Below are 18,492 nucleotides of genomic sequence, written 5' to 3' on the forward strand. Positions count from 1 at the left end.
AACCAAACCACTGCATATAGAAACCTCTCCGCCAGTTTTCAGTAGCTGCTGTACATGCTCTGCCCCAGCTCTACGTTGACAATGAGGTCCTTATAAAATGCTCACAGAAATATCTCCATCCCATTCACTCTGCCACATGGGTATTTATTCCAGGAAAGTTTTTCATTATTTCATTCCGTTTATTTCATTTTACAGTGCTCAGTTGCAAAGATCTGAGAGAGAAAATGCATTTGTTTCTACTGGAAGAAATCACCACTTTTCTTTCTTCGCTATGGCAGATACCCACCAAACTCAAAACATCTGCACTAGCTACTGGCTTCAGTAACATCTGCATAAACGGAGCCAGAGACAGAACCCCAGAGGAATGCAGGTTCCTGAGCACCACTGATAGAGTTCCTACACTTGAAAGCACTTGCCTCTCATGGTGGAGAAGACACTATAGCAGATTCCTATTTGTCCCATAAATATTGGAGATCCTGTAGTACCTTTGAAGATAAATGTCCCCAGTGCCTCTGTCATCATGTAGCCTTGTTGTAGAGTTTTGAAGTGATTTGATGTGGCCCCACCTGGGCTGAGTTATAAATTTGCCATGAATTATGCAGAGATCAGTACAGCCATGGAGTGGACTGGGGAGGCTGCACAGCTGCTCTCCTTGCATGTGACATGAAGTATGTGCCACTTAGAAGCTGGGACAGTCTCCTGCCCCCCTCCCCACCATCCGCCTGCAAATCCCCTCCTGGATTAAGCAAGTTCAGTAAGAGGTTGACTGTTATCTGGCTTTATTTCATACAGATTTCCTTTTTTTTTTTCTGCATCTGAGCCCTCTGCAATGTCTTTTTGGTGAACTTTTATAATCTGTCTTGGCTTCCTGTTAAAGACTGGCAAAGGCCCTTCAGTGTGTTTGTGTGAAAATACAATGTGTTTGTGTGTGTCTGTGTCTGTGTGTGGGGGCTTTTGTAAATCTCAGTAGGCAAGTGACTGTAAACAATTTATTGTTCATCTTGTTTGAATGATCATCTACGGGCATTATGTATAACAAAATTTACATGCTAAAATGCTTTCTGGAGATTGTAAATCTCCAGCCTTGCTTGCATAAACTTAAATCCCTGCACAGTCAGAATTGCATGAAAAGATTTATGCATACTTATCTCTTCTGGGTGAAAAAGAAAGCAGAAAAAATTTCAAAAAAGGATATGATAGTGGATATAATTTTATAAGAACAGAAAAATAAAGACCAGCTAAAATTTCTCATTCATCCATAGAGACTCATGACATTTTCATGGTTTGCAGACACAACAATTTCATAGTCATGCAGCTGCCAAGACAGTCGTGGATTATAATCAACTTCACAAGTCCCAGTAAAGCAGCTGTGAAATAGAAAAAATTATTTGCAAAGGATTTCTTTACTAATAAGCCAACTTGAATGTTAGCACAAACAAATCAAGCATGCTTTTTCACATACTTAAAAATATCTTGGCCTATTCCATAGCACTCCCTTTTTCTAAAAATGAAAGTGCTTGTTATATTTACTTCTACGCAGTCCTATCCACTCCTGGTAATATTATAACAACTAGCTTAGGATTTAGAGTCTGCCAAACTGATTTCAGCTACTTTGATAAAGAACAAAGCTTTAGAACAGGTAAAAGTGCTATAATTTAAAATAATTCAAGAACAGAAACATGCTCAAGGAACTTCAAAACACTTCTGTCTTAAATCAGTCACCCAGCAAATCGCAAAGCCATTTTTAGAGTCTCGCATGTTTTTTCCAAGGTTGTTCAAGTTGCTTCGCAAAGTGCCCAGACAGGATGAAGGGATCGGTCTGTAGGTTGTTAAGTTTATGGGCTGAGGCTAGTGCAAAGTCAGCCATCACCATCCTTGAGCACTCTCTCCTACACTTGCCTTCCTGCTGCTGGGAGGCTTGCTGAGTGAGACCTGGCTGCACCAGGCTGCTGCTCCCAATGGTGAGGGCAGAGCAAGGTACGGAGACCCGAGGCAGGATGGGGACATCCTCTCATCCCTGTATCCCACCCACCAGACAGCAGCAAGCACAGCCAGCAGTCAGAGGAGTGAGTGAGAGCCCAAATCAAAAGGTACACAGTCTGATAGCAAAAACAGAGTTAATAAGGGCATGAGCAATACTTGCTTTCCTGTATATTCTTCTCTCCTGAGCTTGCTGTAGACACCTCATCTAGGTAAAGAGCATGGGCAGGCATATAAACACAGGTGATTCCATAGTCCCTTTGTTCAATAATTACACTTCAGCACAGCCCCAGGCTGATACTCAGGATGAGGGTAGGCCCAGAGACATGGAAATTTGGTGGGAGCTGGTGGGGAGTTTGCTGGGAACCCTGGCCAGCTGAGAAGCCATGCTGGCCTCAGGGTGCTGTACAGAAATGAAGCTGCTGCACAAAAAAGCAGCTGCTGCAGGCACAGACCCTCCCCGACACCAGACAGCTTCTGGTCTGCCTGTGGCCACTGATGTACCCCAGCCAGGCTGGACATGCAATGGCCTTGTCACTGCCAACAGCTTCTGCCATGAAAGCTGTCTTCTCAACCAGCTGAGACAAAGCAATGTAATTTTCCCACAAGCTATGTCTTCAAAGAAGCTGTGCATGTTCCCTTAGCCTGCCTAACCAGACTGAAAAACATTTCCCTCTCTCTGGAAAACATCTTAAGTGGGGCAATTTTGCCAGGAAGATCTGTGCTTATTTAACCTACTGTGCCACAGAAAACCGGGCATGAATCACAGCACTGTGCTGCACACCAGGCCATGTGGCAAAGCAACCTGCATGGGTGCTGCATCCCTTTCAGCTGCAGCACCTCCTCTTGTTGTCCTGTTCCTGCATCACATCTATGTGTGTTATCCATTAATTACTTCTGACCAATATATATGGAGGGTGTGGTTACATTTGTAGTGTAAAAGTTCCTCTTTGCAATTATTTTCCCCATGGATATATGTGGTATATAGTAGACAGACACACCAAGGTGAAAAATGTGAGATTGCATGAGTATGAAGCTAGGCTTGAGCTAAAAAAATTAGGCTTATCTTTATGTCAGAGCACAATTCAAGGGAGTTTGTGCCTGTCCATCAAATGCAGAATAAACACACACAGAGTATTCAAGTGGTCCCAAAGAGCTTTCAGTTTCTTTTGCCAGTTAAAGTATCCACATATTTTAAGGCCGTGCTTTGACCCACTTAGATGGTTGTGTAATCTCAGGAAAGGTCCCCTAAAGTTCAAAAATTATTTCATATAAAAGCCACTTGTCAGCACCAAAATATACTTTCTAAATTTCTGTTGCACACTCATTCTAGATACCACAGTGAGAAATAAGCAAACTTTACAACAGCCCTCCTGCAAACATCCACTCAACTATTTAAAACTACATCAGTTCTGTGTATAAGCCTTTTGCTTTTTATGAATAACCAATAAATATTATTACAATATTATTTCCAGTAAACTGGAACAGCAGAGCCTGTGCAAGCAGACTGTAGAAAAGCAGAACAGTCTCCCAGTTCAGTGTTTAACCAGTAATGCCACCTTGCTCCCACAGCTAGGATATCAAGGGACCAAGCACTCACCTGGCACAGCCATTTGGAAGACCTCTGCTAGTCCCAGAACTGCTAGTCAGGTGTGTGACCCTGCTATGGCTTTCCAAGTGACCTCTATATTGTACTTGACCTTGGCCACTTTTCCAGACCTTTGTATGTCTTCTCTAGGTGGACTGGAAAATCTTGGAACCTCAAGAGTTTCAGGCTGGGTTTCAGTGCTGCATGTCACCACACAGGAGCACAATGCCTGCTTGGGCCTCCCAGTACCACCAAAATTTCACCATAACTATAGAAGTAATTGTTCAGGTGGGGGGGGGGGGGGGTGTCCATAAAGAGGTCTTGTAAGTCTCAAAACTATGATGACTACCTCAAAGCAATAAATGCTTCTGCAATCTAGATTCCTAACGGGTTGCAAATCTGATGCCCCTTGGTCATAGTATGAGTCTTCTAAAGGATCAGGTTGTTTAGCCCAGTGTACTTGGCTTTCTCTGGAACCTGCCTTTGCCTCCTGAGCTGCTTGACTTCAGCTTCTGACAGTGAGTGCACTACATATAGCAAGATACCAGTTAAGTGCTGGCATTTTTGTTTGAGTTTCATTGGCACATGATTAAATTGCCACTTCTGTGTAAGTGCAACAATGCCAAACCACAGACTTGCATGCTAACGCACTTGTCACCTTGCAAGCCTGAAGTAAAGCTCATGATCTTGGGTAAGATATCAGTAGGAGTCCCAGGCATGCAGGGAATGCAGGACTAAATACTTTGTGTCATAATTTACAGTTTGCATGTTACAGACACCTTTTTTCTGTTTGTTTCTCGTATCTTGGGCTCTGGCATAACTTGACAGTGAAATGTAAAATATTCCTAATCAAATACTTTAATGGACACATACCTTTAATTATCCCAAACACAAAGAAGTAAATACACGTTAAGCTTTTCCTGTATTTTACCAGTGCAAATCTACTATCACAATTTTTAGCAAGGCTCTCAGAGCTTACCATTCATAGATGATTAGTCATGCTCTATGCTGTTATTTGATACCTGGAATGGGACTTCATTAATTTTCAGGCATTCTTAATGCACTGCATAATGTCAGAGATTACTGGTTCCTCATACATGAACTTTTCTTCCTCCATTTATTTAATGGATTTAATGGATTTAATGGAAAGTAATATAAATGTTTCTACTTAAGAGCTGCTCCTACTGGTTCGTGAAGCCAAGTGCTGATGCCAGCCCACCACCTTCTGGAACTCTGCAGAATCACAGGATTGCCTCAGAGTCTGAAAAGGACTGGAGACCAGGGGAAATGCTCAAACGAAATGTCATTCACTGCACACTCGTCCTGCAGATTGCCAGACAGCTGCTGCTGAGTGCCATTCAGACACTGGTTACCTGACTAGGAGAACCTTTGATCTGACATGGAACAGACACTGAATTTTTTCCTTATGTTATCTTGTAGAATAAACAATAAGAGAATTTAAAAATAAATAAATATAAAAGTGAGGATTTGCACAGAAATTTCTCTTTATCAGTGTAACACCACAAAAGTGATATGCCCCATCTCCAGCTCCCTGGTGTCACAGACATGGTGTGTACCGGGGAGCGACACACCAGCACCCTGACTCAGCAGGTCGCCACACCCACCCCATCTGCTCCTCCACTGGCATGTCTGGCTCAAGCACTCTGACAGGCTCATTAAACCAGCCTCACACCATGCCAGAGGCACTGAAGGCAGCTTTACACCTGGCATATCACGAGGAAGTTTTTGGAGGGTAAGAAGACAAAGCTAGAGTATGGTTAAGAGTATGATAAGCTCAGTGAGAGACTCCCCACTGCTTCTGAAGTGGGCACAAAAATCACTCTTAGATAAAAGCTTTAATTTGGTTTAGTTAATTATAAGCAGATTATCATTTGGGAAAACAATACCCGTCAACCCAGTTACTGTTTAACAGTCCATAGAGTAGATTTTCAAGTGTACTGGCTTGTTAGTAAATTTGTTTTACAGGGTGCTACTGATATGCCAATAAGTCACACCATAAGAGATGCCCTGATCCCACCGAAGTCAAGGGCAAAAAGTCATATTGACTGAGCAGAGGATGTATTTGGCCTTATAAAACCAGGAGCAAAGCAGAGTAGGTCCTCACTCTGTCTTCCATTCCATGTGGGTACCTCTAAGACAGCGCTGTGACTTTATGCTTCTTTCTCTAGTCTCTGTTTATGTGCTGACATTTCAAGGGAGGTTTTGTTCATTTAGAGCATCCCAGTACCATTCCCACCAGTGAGCACAGCTGACTCCTTCTCCCTTGTTAGTGGTCTGACTTCTCCACACGTCTGAACCTGGTGCTAACCTTCCAGACCTTGCAGATGGAGTCCAAAATTATATGAGGAGTGAGTATTGTACTTTAAATAGTACATAGTACTTAAAAGCTTAATAATCAAATTATTACTAGTGGATTTCAAATAGAAACTGGAAATGAAGGTTGCTGGTATCCCTGTGTTAATTTTGGCTTCCATTCCCTGGATTGCATGCTTACCAAGCAATACTGAGGGTGTGAACATTCAGGTTTGTGATACACCCGTGAAGAAAGCAGGGAAGAACAATTTACAGCAGGAGCTGCTGCCTCTGCAGTGCTGGCTGCTGGCAGAGCTCCTTACAGCCGGGGGCACTGCTGCTCCAGGCACTTTGCAAGAGGAGAGGCTCGTCCTTCCTCCAAAGCACACAAAGTGTGATTGCATCAAATGGGTACAAAACCCCTGCCCACTTGCCAGTGTCCTCTCCAGGGGCAAGAGAAGAGAAGATCTGCAAGCTGAGTGAATGTCTGCTCGTGATGGCAGTGTGGCACAGAACAGGAGCTGCCAGCTCTAAGCACCGATGAGCTCTCAACCCCTGCGCTGTCAGTTTTCAGCCCTGCTCTGCACCCCAGTAAATACCATTTACATAGCACTTGAATATATGTTTCACCCACTCTGTGGTTTCACCACAACTTTTGCATTCACCTAATGAACAACAGTTAGAAGGAGGCAAGTTAACTACCCTACATACAGCAAAACACTGATGCACAGGCAAATGTGGGCAAACAAACATGCAAAAAAAAAGCCTGTGTTTCTGATACTCTCTCTTCCTCACTTTTCTGTACCACTAAATTTTTTTCCAAAAAACCTAACTACTTCTGACAGAATAAAAAGTCAGGAATACTTTGTTTAAATTAAAGAATAGTTAACAATGTTAAAGCTACAATCTTTATCTGCCGCCTGTACTAGCCTCTAACTCTTTTGTGGCTTTGTTGTCCTTAGGCGGAGCTGCTTTCACAGCCTCTGCACACAGGAGACCCTGAGGAATTCTGAGATATTTATTTCTTCTAAAGAAGCAATACAGAAAGTCAGTGACTCAAGTCCAGCTCCCATATCTCAGCTTTTCTGGCAGCATCTGAGCTGTGATGTATCTTCCACAGCTGAGGCACAGAGCTGTGTTCTCCTGGTGCTCAGATCTACATGGGGGAAGGTGTTTTGCTAAAACATTGGCCTTACTTCCCTTCTGATGGAAGTAAAGGGGAGAAGATGCCAGCTCTCAAAACACAAGAGACACCATGGTTTTCAATGCATGACACCACAGGAGTTGTGGACACCAGTCTCGGATGAGATGCCTGGCTTTCATGTTGCTGGAGGCAAGCTAAGCCCCAAGCAAATATACACAATGCTATAGTGAATATTATGCCACATGTGGGACCCAGAAGGAATCAGCTGCCTTGTGTTTCTCCCCCAAATTCCCTGGCTGCATACCTGCAATGCACCTCATTCCCAGGCTAATGTGCTGCAAGAGTGAGACTGAACCAGTAATCCCCAAAGCCCATCCACCTTCATCTCAGGAGCAGAATGAAAGGACAGGGACCCACTAACAGAAAACAGGCAGGTAGAACTGTGAGTATTTACTTGACTGAATTAGGCAGAGGAGGGTGGAGGATCCAGCTAGCTGAGTAACCTGCACTGCAGCAGCGCCAGGGTCAGAAATCCTGGGTACACAGAGGACAAAGGGCCTCTTGCCACATGCAGAATGCAAAGGTCACTTTTGTGGTCTTTCAGAGATCACTAGGGGTGACTATTTGCAGGCCAAAATTCCTGACCAGAGACACATCTCCAGTGCCTCTTCCATGAAGTCAGCAGCCATGGCAGTTGTTTGAACACAGTCAGGGTATTAGACTGGATTAGACTGGACTTCACCTGCTGGTGCCACCCCTGGAGACACCCTCCCACCAAGAATACGCCAGTTAGCAGCTGACCGTCTGCATGAGCAATACTCTGCTCCCAGATTGCACGCACAGCACTTGCCACACGGTGGATCCCTCCTCAGTATAAAAAGGCTGGCCTGAGACAAAGCAAACCGCAAAACAGTCAGCAGGAGAAAAAAAGGGAACAGCCTGTCGCTGGATCCTCTGTCCTACCACATGCCTCTCCACAATTAATCAGATCAGCAGGTCACACTGCCACATATTGGAGAATTTCAGTTCTGGTGTTTCATTTCAAGCTGTTGAGGCTGTGTTGCTTCCTGGACCATGCAATCCTTTCCCAAATACATAGTTTGAATTTATGTTTAGAAGCAGGTGCTTGGGATGTGAATGAGCTCCAGATACTACTCATATAGTGTCCATGTGTAGGATGTGCTGTAGTCACAGGGATTAATCAAAACACCAGAGCAGAATAAATACAGTAAATAAAGAGTAGGGGCTTCTTAGGCTGACCAAACATAGGCACAGCTTTAGTGTAGGCCCTGCCTGCATTTTTGGATCCAAAATATCTTGCCTTTCCTAATTTTCATATATTACATTGCCTTATATAGCAGCAATGATGTGTCTCTCTCAGTGCACCAGTGCTAAGTAAACTTATTATACCCCTCCCATCCACCAGTCAGTGCTGGAATCTACTGTTCCAGGTCAATTCCAAGTCAGTACATTCATTATTATTTCTTTCACAGAAATAACGTAGCAAAAAGCAAAGCTCTTCTTTAAGGGAAGGGTGCCCTTCCCTTAAAGTATGAGGTCTGGATTCTCAGCTTAGGAAGGCAGAGGCCTGGTCAAAAACAAAGTCTGAAGACAGTTTGGCAGATACTGGGTTTGAAGTTATGGACCCGGGGTCTGACAACATCCCCTGTTGCCATGGTTTAATCTAAGACAGCAGCTCAGCCTCATGCAGCCCACAGTGCGATGGGGGAGAGAATTGGAGAAGTAAAAGCAAGTGAACTCATGGGCTGAGATAGAGACAGTTTAATAGCAAAAGCTGCAGGCACAAGCAAAGCAAAACAAGGGATTGATTCACCACTTTCCATGGGCAAGCAGGTGTTCAGCCATCCCCAGGACAGCAAGGCTTCAACACACACAGCTGTGACTTGGGAAGACAAATGCCATCACTCTAAACATCCCTCCTTCCTCCTTTTTCCCCTGGCTTTATATGCTAAGCATGCCACTATATGGAATGGGATACCCACGTAGTCATTTGTGGGCAGCTGTCCTGGCTGTGTCCCCTCCCAACTCCTTGTGCCCCCCCAGCCTCCTTGCTGGTGGGGTGGGGTGAGGAGCAGAAAAGGCCTTGACACTGCATGAGCACTGCTCAGGGAGAGCTAAAACATCCTGGTGTTACAAGCACTGTTTCCAGCAAATCCAAAACACAGCCCCATACCAATGCTTTGAAGAAAATAAATGCTGCCCCAGCCCAAACCAGCACAGCTGCGCACCGTGTGTCTGCCGTGCTGTTGTAGCTGACGCTGTCCACTTCAGCCGCAGTAGTTTGCTGTCCGTTATTGTCCCGTCATTGTACCTTAACTAAGTGTAATTGGGTAATACCAAACTGAGGTGGGAAGGCCCTATGAATTTGTGTTCTCTGCGCTGGTGCTCACTCAGGTGGTGCCTGAATGCATCATTTCACGAGCCGGGCTCAGGGACGTGCAGAGCGGACAGCGTGGCCGCAAGGCTGTGGTCAGTCACAGGGCGCGGGCGGCCCGCAGCACGGCGAGCTTGGGTGACCGCTGGACCCGCTGGAGCTCTGCACATGCTCCGTGTGCCAGCCCGGGCCGCTCACCGAGCCCCGCTGGGCTGCGGGAGCTGCGGCATCCCCGAGCCGCGCGCAGGCACTTCCACTCGCTGCAGCCATGGCATTTTTCAGAATCTCAGATAAGCTTCCAGGGGCACGTTTTTAAGAGAGTCCATAACAGAATATAATGTTTCCGTCAGGCTCTTGCCTTGCCTACAACCTGCAGCCCTAAAGCGAGTTTAATTCTCTAAGAGGAAGACTGGTGACAGCTATCGTTTCACTGTGTACTGTAATATATGAGATTCTGCCCTTAAAACCTGGAGCTGGCATTTGTCTGGTCTGGTTGTAAATAATGACATAGATCACAATGGATTTCAGTTCCTCATCGGTGTTTGATCAGCACAAAGGTAAGTCACCTGCTACTAATTTCAAAATCCTGTGGTCCTCCAATGCGTCCCATGCAAATATACGGAGATTACTTGACAGAATGAGTAACATAAATTTTTGGGAAAGATCAGGTTTATTTTGGTTTCATGTAAAGGAATTTCTTCCATCAGTTTTAGGCTGGATGGATATTTCAGTCTATTGCTACAGTGATTCCTAAAATTTAATTTTCAGCAGAATAGCAACAGTGTCTGGCTACTCTTATGCTTAGCACTGAGAGATGTATTCTATATACTTATTTTTAGATTGTATATTGGTCTTCTTATGGTTATAGACATTAAAAAGAGTTGTAGTAGTACCAAACAGAGCAGTTTAAAATGGAGTAAAAAATTTAAGAACAGCTGGTTTTCATAAGTCTACACTAAAAAGACTAGAAGCTGACAAGTGAAATACTTTGCTTTAGGAATTTAGCTGTATAGGGGAGTATTGCCATAATTGTAAATTTAAGATATCACTAAAATCCCCAACATAAAGATTTTCTACATTGTAAGGTTGGTATGGAAATAAAAATGTCTCTTTGTTGTCTATTTTGAAGTTAAATGTTAAATGTCACATCTTTATTTGCCAATACAATCTTCTGTGTCTTATGGCTTAATCCACTACAAGTGTAGCAGCATTCCTTTTATGTTCCCAAAGCAGGACACTGTCATTTCCTGATTATGCATGTTGCAACAAATTTCTCCTTAAGCTGGTTTACCAAACAGTATGTGTGCAGTGGCCACAGTTTGCAGTGCAGACCTGAAAAATATCCGAGCTGACTTGGCCATGCTGGCCCCACAGTAAAGGGGGTTGAGTGTGGAAAAAAGATGAAAGCAGGAGGAAGACAAGATACTGCCCTTTAGGCAGCCGGGTGCCACAGGTTGTATTTCATGCTTGCCTACACTTCCCTGGTGAACCCAAAGCGAATACAGCCCCTATAAAGTGGTGGGTTTATGGCTGCCTTTCAGCCACAGTAGCACTCAAAGCCTGAGCAAGTCTTGGGAGCACTGCTTTACACCAACCCAGCTGGGACCCCCATGTAGTGGGGGACTAGTGGGAAGTAAAACTGAGGGACAAGAGAGAAAAAACTACTACCAGCAAGTATAAAGGAGAAAGGGAAGTGCAGTGGTAGAAGGGGGATCTGTACTGCAGGAATAGAGACAGGTACTCCTAAATCATGTGTGAATGATGCAAGGAGCACTTTTCCCAACAGGACAGACTTGTGGGGCTGACTGAGCTTCTGCAGCTCCAAACAGCCATTCCAACCTCTGCTTCTGCTGCACTATGAGTATGCTCTATGCCACATGCCAACCCAGTAGGGCTCAGAGTGGGGAGGCAGAGGGGAAACCCTGCATGCTCAGTGCCATCGGGATGGCTGCCAGGGAGCCAATGGAAGTGGTGCCAAGAATGAGGCTGAAATATCACCAGGGCTGGGGAAGGCAAAGCCAAGTCTTCAGATGGTTTAGGGGGCAGAAAGCAATGCAGGAGACTGCAGACCCTAACCAGTTTATCCAGATAGAATGGAGAGAGTTCGGAGGCAACATCTGCCTGTCACTCCCCTTGCCCCTAATCTGCACCCCTTCCTGCTGCCAGGCCACTCTCCACATTGACCCATCCTAATTCCTATCCAGCATCATCTGCACCCCATGTCAGTCTCCACCTACATCAGCTCCCCAGCCAGAAGGTCTCTTCAGTATAAATTCATCATCTCTGCTTCACCAGCGCTGCAGGAATGCTTGCTCATTAGGTGATTTGTGACTTACTGCTTGCCTTCCCTGCTAGCTGCGTGGGAGGTGGATGGGGAGCAGGAGCACAAAACTCACAGTAATGGGATACTGAGCTCATTGGTTACCATGTAAAGAATGGTCTATTCAAAACTTACAGTATATAGCGGATTTTGTCTAAATACCATCTTAATGTCTGTTATTGAGTTAAGCAGGCATAATTTTTTCAGCAAGGAAAAGGGGAATGTCTTTCATTACAGCAATTTATAACAATGGCGTAATACAAACTATCTTTCAAATACACTAAATTACTCTCTGTTGGTCTGAAAAAATAATTCCGCTCTCCTCCCAAACCTTTTTTGCTCCATCCCCCACATCAGAAGACTCTCCCAACTACAAATAAAAATAAAACCCCAGCATTCCAAACTTGAAAATCACACAGTCTCTTTGCAAGATGTCTTATGGTACTGCTCAATAATATCTTATAATACTTACAATAGTAACAGCAATATGGGTGGGACTTACAGAGGGCAAGCAGCACCAGAAACCCCTTCCCTCCTAAATGCTTGGTGCTGTTTAAATAAATGTGTGCTGTTCCTGGCTTCAAATGTTTACCAATTAAACAGAGAAGCTAGACAAAGGCCTGGTGCATGCACAGCCAGGCACACACAGGGATTATTGCTTTGTTAAGTGCTCAATAAAAACACAATAGTAGAGAGTAAGTTACAGTTTTCAAAAACTGCACTCATCCACCTCCCGCTGACCCTTGACACTGACATGCTGAAAACAAATAAACTACCCAGTATTGTATCCTGACAACAAGGTGTAGGAAATCACGTATGGCCTTTGGCTAGTGGCGGAGACAAGAGGGATTATGAGAGAGAGGGTTACATGCCTAAATATTTCTTCTTCCCAGTGAACGTGAATTATCCTATATTCCCATCTTCAGTTTTTAATATCTTGTGGTTTAGGAAGTCCTAAATCAGCCATTGTCAAGAGCATGTACACCAAGCTCCAGCAAATTCATTTAGAACTTAAAAATCCAATGCTCTAGAAAGCATGCACTTATGTGCCTCTGTTGTGCACTTTGCAAAACAACACATCAGGCAACATCACAAATTCTGTAAAACATGCATTCTCCATAGTACAGTCAGAGGAGAATTAATGTCATGAGAAGCACAATTTCATTGCTCTGTATCCTGTGATCATTCTGTATCTCTCTTTATATACCCCCTTTTCTGACCAAAAGAAAACTACTTTGCCTTGAAGAAGTGATGCATTCTTAAAACACTGCAGCTTATTTCAGATAGATTGGTGTTTAACTTTGATTGTTTCTGAGGATTTTAGCACCACCCTCTATGTCATTTAGTCTTTTCTTCCAGACCTTTCTATACCACTACTGTCAGCCTGCAGTTTCTCCCCTGCCTTTCTCTATACACAAGCTCCTAAATGGATCTTCTGCCTTTCTGAATCTGACAGCTTCCCCAGTAGCATAGCAACTCTCCAAAATAAAATGTAAAATGTATTTGAAATGGGACTAGTATCTACTGGCATTTATAGAACAGCAAGATAATGATGGAGTAACTCTACCACACTAGAAGGTGAAGAGTCAGGCATTTGGCTGTTCACAATCCTTTTATGCCACATGGTGCTCGTGCCCCAGCCACAGCCAAGCTCCCAGCAGGGAAAGCTCACAGAGCAGGGGACACAAGCACTCAGTACTTCACTGTTGCCTTCTGCAAAATGCCCACTCTCTGAACCATTCCTCTTCTGCCCAGGAAGGTGTCTTCAAAAATAAATGTCCTACTAGCTTTGCGCCCCTACTTCTTCATTCCTTGACAGGGTAAGCTGGAGGAAGATGAAGTGGTCTTGCTGTTCACCTGGAGCCAAGTGCATCCAGCACAAACGACATCCAAGCTCTCCCAGCATTTTCTGCTTCCTGTCATGTGAAGCGTCAGAAGACCATTTATCTGTCTTCCTTCTCACACCCCATCCACAGTCATACAGGCCATGTTAAAGACACCCCACTTGAAGTTATGTCACCCTACAGAAATGGAAATTGTGTCAGTCTTCTTTATTCAGATGCACAACATAGGCACTCATCCATTCCTCCTGGCCCAGGCTCCCTCACCAGCAGGGTGACAGCCTGCTCCACCTGCATCTCCTTGCTCTGGTAGCTAGGACTCATGGGTGGGGAAGTGTGAATCTTTGTGGCCTTTATGCCACCATCGTTTCACAGGAAGGGAGCCTGTGTTCTGCAAGAAGGGGCAGGGGCAAAACTCCATTCATCCATCACTCCATCCATCCATCCATCCATCCATCCATCCATCCATCCATCCATCCATCCATCCATCCATCCATGTTTTACTTCCTCTCCTCATACAAAAGGACAATTGCTCTGGGGAAAGCAAACTGAGCCCAGCACAAGCAAAGGGGACGTGTCTTGGTTTTATCTAGGGGAAGAAGGGCAGAGATACTCAGAGACCCACATGAAGGAGTGCACCCTTGTCCTCATCTTCCTGCCACAGTGCCTTCCAGGTAAGCAACTGCTCTGCTCAGGAGATGGAGATTTTCCTTTTGTGGCTGGATTTCTCTGCTCCTGACTCACAGTAGGAATACTTAACAATACTTACAAGGCAAAAAAAAAAGAGTACAAAATTTACACATGTAATACATCAAAGGAGGTGAGGGCCCCTTTGATTCACTGTCTGCCTCAGCCCATCTAAAGATTTCTTTCCCACTGCCAGCAGCATCTTCTCTGTACCATACCCACACAAAACCTGCACAGCTGTACACAACAGCAGCCGTGAGAGGAGCTGTGCCAGTGCTCAGGGCTGGTACCCCCTGGTACCTCCAGAGACTGGACAAGAGGCGCAACACAAGCAATCAACCACTCAGACCTGAGCTTGTCATTAATATGTTTTTGTTGAGTGTACCAATTGTGAGAGGCATCTTCAGGTCTGACATAATAAGGAAATACATTAACTGGACTGGTGGTAAAGTCACTTCTTTTTTTCATGTACTGGTCACTGATGATGACTCTCCAGAGGCAATGACTCCTCATCTCTCTGCATCTCCCAGGCCCACAGGACAAACCTTCTGAGCCAAATGAACAGTTGCCTCAGCAATAGATCCATCAACAGAATAAAAATCAAGTTAACATTTTTATTCACAAATTTAATGAGGTGTGTAATTTAAAATACCAGTTAGAAGAAAGAAAATAAATTAGATTCTCTTTAGTTGAAGAGCAATGGAGAGGAAATCTGTGACAAAGGCAGATTTAACATCAGCTTTTTAATTCTCCCAAGCCCACAAATAGAGTTCCAGCTTTGACAGACTAACCTATTGCAGGGTAAGAGCCGATTGTGTTTCCATGGCAGCCAAATTTTGAAGTCCAGAGTGCTGATTGCACCCAGTGAGATAAGGTCATGTGGAGAATTAGGCTAGGCTGTAAAGCCCAGCATAGAGCTCACGCAGGTTCACCTGAGACAACATCTGATAACAACGTGAGTAGTGTGGCTAATATTTAAAGATCTTTTTTCACTTAAAAATATAATGACAATGTTTAAAATATAATTTCTACCAATGTGTTACAAATATAATTGATTATGGTTAATGCTTTATACTAACTTTTCAAATGCTCTTTAAACTATCTCACCTTTTTTTGCACAGCTTACAGAGTCATGCTATCTGCAGAAGTACAGATTTGTACAGTACAATTTGACAGTACAGATAAGTCAACAGTCACTTAATCTGTCTTTCCTTTGATCAACTCCCTAGTGTGATTTAGGCATTTTCTCCAGCTAACAATGTAGTGCAGTGGCTGGACAAGTAATATGTTCTAAAGCTCTGACCCTGTCCTGGTGTAGCCTGGAATACAGTTAATTTTCTTCTTAGCAGCCAATACAGTGCTGTATTTTGCATTTAGTAAGAGACTCATGTTGACAACACAGTGCAGTTTTAGTTGTTCCTAATTAGTGCTCACCCTAAATCCAGGACATTTCAGTGTCCTGTGCTCTGCAGCAATCAGGTGTTCAAGAGGCTGGGGGAGCATGGCCAGGAGAGCTGACCTGAACTGGCCAAAGGGATATTCCATACACAGACCAACATGGCCAGGGTGTGAACGGGGGGGGAGCTGCAGGAAGACAGGCGGGGAGTTGGTCAGCAGGTGGCAAGCAACTGTATTGTGCATCACTTGCCTTTCTTCGGTTTTATTCATCTCTCTCTCTCATTTTATTAGAATTATTAATGATGATGATGTTGTTGTGATGATGATGATGATGTGTTATTTCAATTATTAAACTGTTCTTATATCAACCCACCATTTTTACCATTTTCTGATTCTCCTTCCCACCCCACAAGGGTCAGGACAGTGATTGAGCATTGGAGGCATCTGGGGTTAGACCTGAACAGACCCTCAGCCATTGTGAACAGTACAGCTCACTGCAGCTGTACTTCTTTTCGAGTTAATAGGGATCAGAAACATAAGACTGTTTCTGACCAACAATACATATCTAGAGCATTTTACCATAACATCAGATTTGACCCTGCACCAAAAAATCTACTTTTCGACTCCTAGAGTTAAGAGGTCCACTTGAAGCATGTGGAGCACGGGATGACCAGTCTGAAAGGAAGTGAAAAGCAAGGAAGCAAAGAGAACATCGCTATTATTTCCTCTAGAAAGAAAAGTCTGAGGAATGTTCCAGAACAGGTCCTGCAAGGCATCTGCTTTAAATAATAACTTACACTGTAGCTGCCAGACAAAATAAACCTCTCCTGGGTTCAAAGCAATAGTCCACTTTTCCTTTTTGCAGGAATTATCAACACAAACCACTGCTGCCAGAAGCTTACTCTCCCAAGAAGAGAATTCCCTTGGACATTGCAGGGAAGTGAAAAGCCTCCATCTTCTGACTGGTGCAAGAATAACACTGAAACTGAAAACACCTAGGGCCTGATTTCGTCCTATCTCTTAAAAGTGCAGCCAGAAATACTAAGAGCTAGTTCAGTTATTACATTTTTTTTCTCAAGTCATGTTACATTAGTATGATTTCTTACAAGAAGTGGAAACTTTCCAGAATTTTTCTTAAGTCCTTTGAGTGTCTATGTTGGAAAGTTTTTGGAAGAAGTTATGATGAAAAGCAAGTTTCAGATGACTAACAAAAACCACAGTGCTGTTTAGATACACTTTGTTCCACTCCAAGTTACTCAGCCATTTAAACAAGTGTCATAATTTTCACTGTTTATCGCTTGTACTTGCTCTCTGCTTACTCATGGACGTGCTCCTTCTCTGCAGCTGATGCAGCAGAAGAGATCGACTTGGCTGTGGTTTACCAAGCAGCAGCTAATGGGGATGTGAACACCCTGACTGCAGTGATCCGAGAGGATCCTTCCATCCTGGAGTCTTGTGACAGAGAGGGTAAATAAAAGCCGAGCTTGTTCTCAGGAGATCTGTTGCTTCAGCTTGCAATTAAACTTTCTGGTTTTTTATTATTATTTTTGTGTTCAACAAATTATATTTAGTAGCAGAATATGGGAAATTTGAGTTTTTCGTTGGAACATCCACTGGAAATGCACAGTTTGGATAATTCCTTCCCCCTATAATTGTAAGATATTTTTATATGATTACAAATAAGCTGTTTTGCTATAATTAGAGAGTACTTTACCATTAATTTAGTTTATCATATTTAGGGAGATGCTGAGAAACTGTTGGCATTTCAGGGGAGGAAAAAGAATGTTTTTACCAATGCCAAATGACATACATTCTGCACATCTCTAAAGCAAAGGTTACAGTAGGTGTACAGTCACAGTATGAATGGTTTTGTCAAGTAACTTTTTGCCAAATGATTGGTTATACAGTCTGCAATGATCTAAATGATCTGTTTTATCTGTCAGGCTGTGCTCATTTTGTGTTCAAGTTACTATTTAATGTTATTACAAATTATTGTACATTGGCTGGGTTTTCTATGCATGTGTTTCCTAAGTGAATAACAACCACAGACCTCTGGAGGCTGTTCTCAAGAATAACCTTTTTTTTGTCAGAAGTATTTTTTTAATTGCAGTTTCTTATAAAGGCCTTTCTAAATTCTTAAAAAATTCTTTTTAATTGCAGTGTTCTTCTATGAACACTGTCTTTTCTAATCTTTAACAGCTTGTACCAAGCTACCAATTTTTCTTACACTTTAAACAAGCCATTCTAACTGTTATCTTTAAAACATCTGCTGGTTAGTAGGGAAAATTTACTCAAGACAAAATGCTCCCAGTCCAGTTCGTTAATGGGAGAGACTAGGTATAAAAGGTGGGTGGAGTAGGTGGAGATGGTTTGGTCAGCAAACAGAAGTATTCATCTCCAGAATTAACTTGTTTCCTAGGTTGTCCATGCAAATGTAACTTAAGACCAGTTTTGCAACACAAAACATACAGCTCATATCTTGCACTTCTGTCAGGCTCTGCATGACCTCAGGTTGAGTAGCACATTTCCTCAGCAATCTCATTGAGTCCAGTAAGAATAATTATACTTCAACTATATATGAAGTTTCTAATAGTCTTATAGTTTCTAATAATCATGTTTATTCCCAGCCTAGTAACTTTAAATTGCTTTTTCAGATTCCGCAGGAAAATCTCTTGCTGTTTTTCAGCAGTTAACAGAATGGAAGGAAAAGGAAGCAATTAAATACTATACTTCATGAAGAAATTTGATTATTAGGTTTAAATGTAGATTTCAGGGGTTTTACAAAACTGAAAATTTTTGCAGGATATTAAAAAAAGTTCTTATCAA

At 43.3% G+C, this 18,492-nt stretch overlaps 1 protein-coding gene across 1 annotated transcript in view; it reads left to right on the forward strand.

Annotated features, from left to right (window-relative positions):
- Positions 1-9,937: 9,937 nt before the first annotated feature.
- Positions 9,938-18,492, forward strand: part of ANKRD55 (ankyrin repeat domain 55) — a gene marked incomplete at both ends in the record, with an annotated part of 46,003 nt that continues 37,448 nt past the window's right edge. The window contains 2 exon segments of the mRNA XM_082301694.1: positions 9,938-9,977; positions 17,011-17,133. Of these exon segments, the coding sequence (XP_082157820.1) occupies positions 9,938-9,977; positions 17,011-17,133 (163 nt within the window).

The sequence above is a fragment of the Coloeus monedula genome (assembly GCF_965178545.1).
Source record: "Coloeus monedula genome assembly, chromosome: Z".
NCBI classification, from domain to species: Eukaryota; Metazoa; Chordata; class Aves; order Passeriformes; family Corvidae; genus Coloeus; species Coloeus monedula.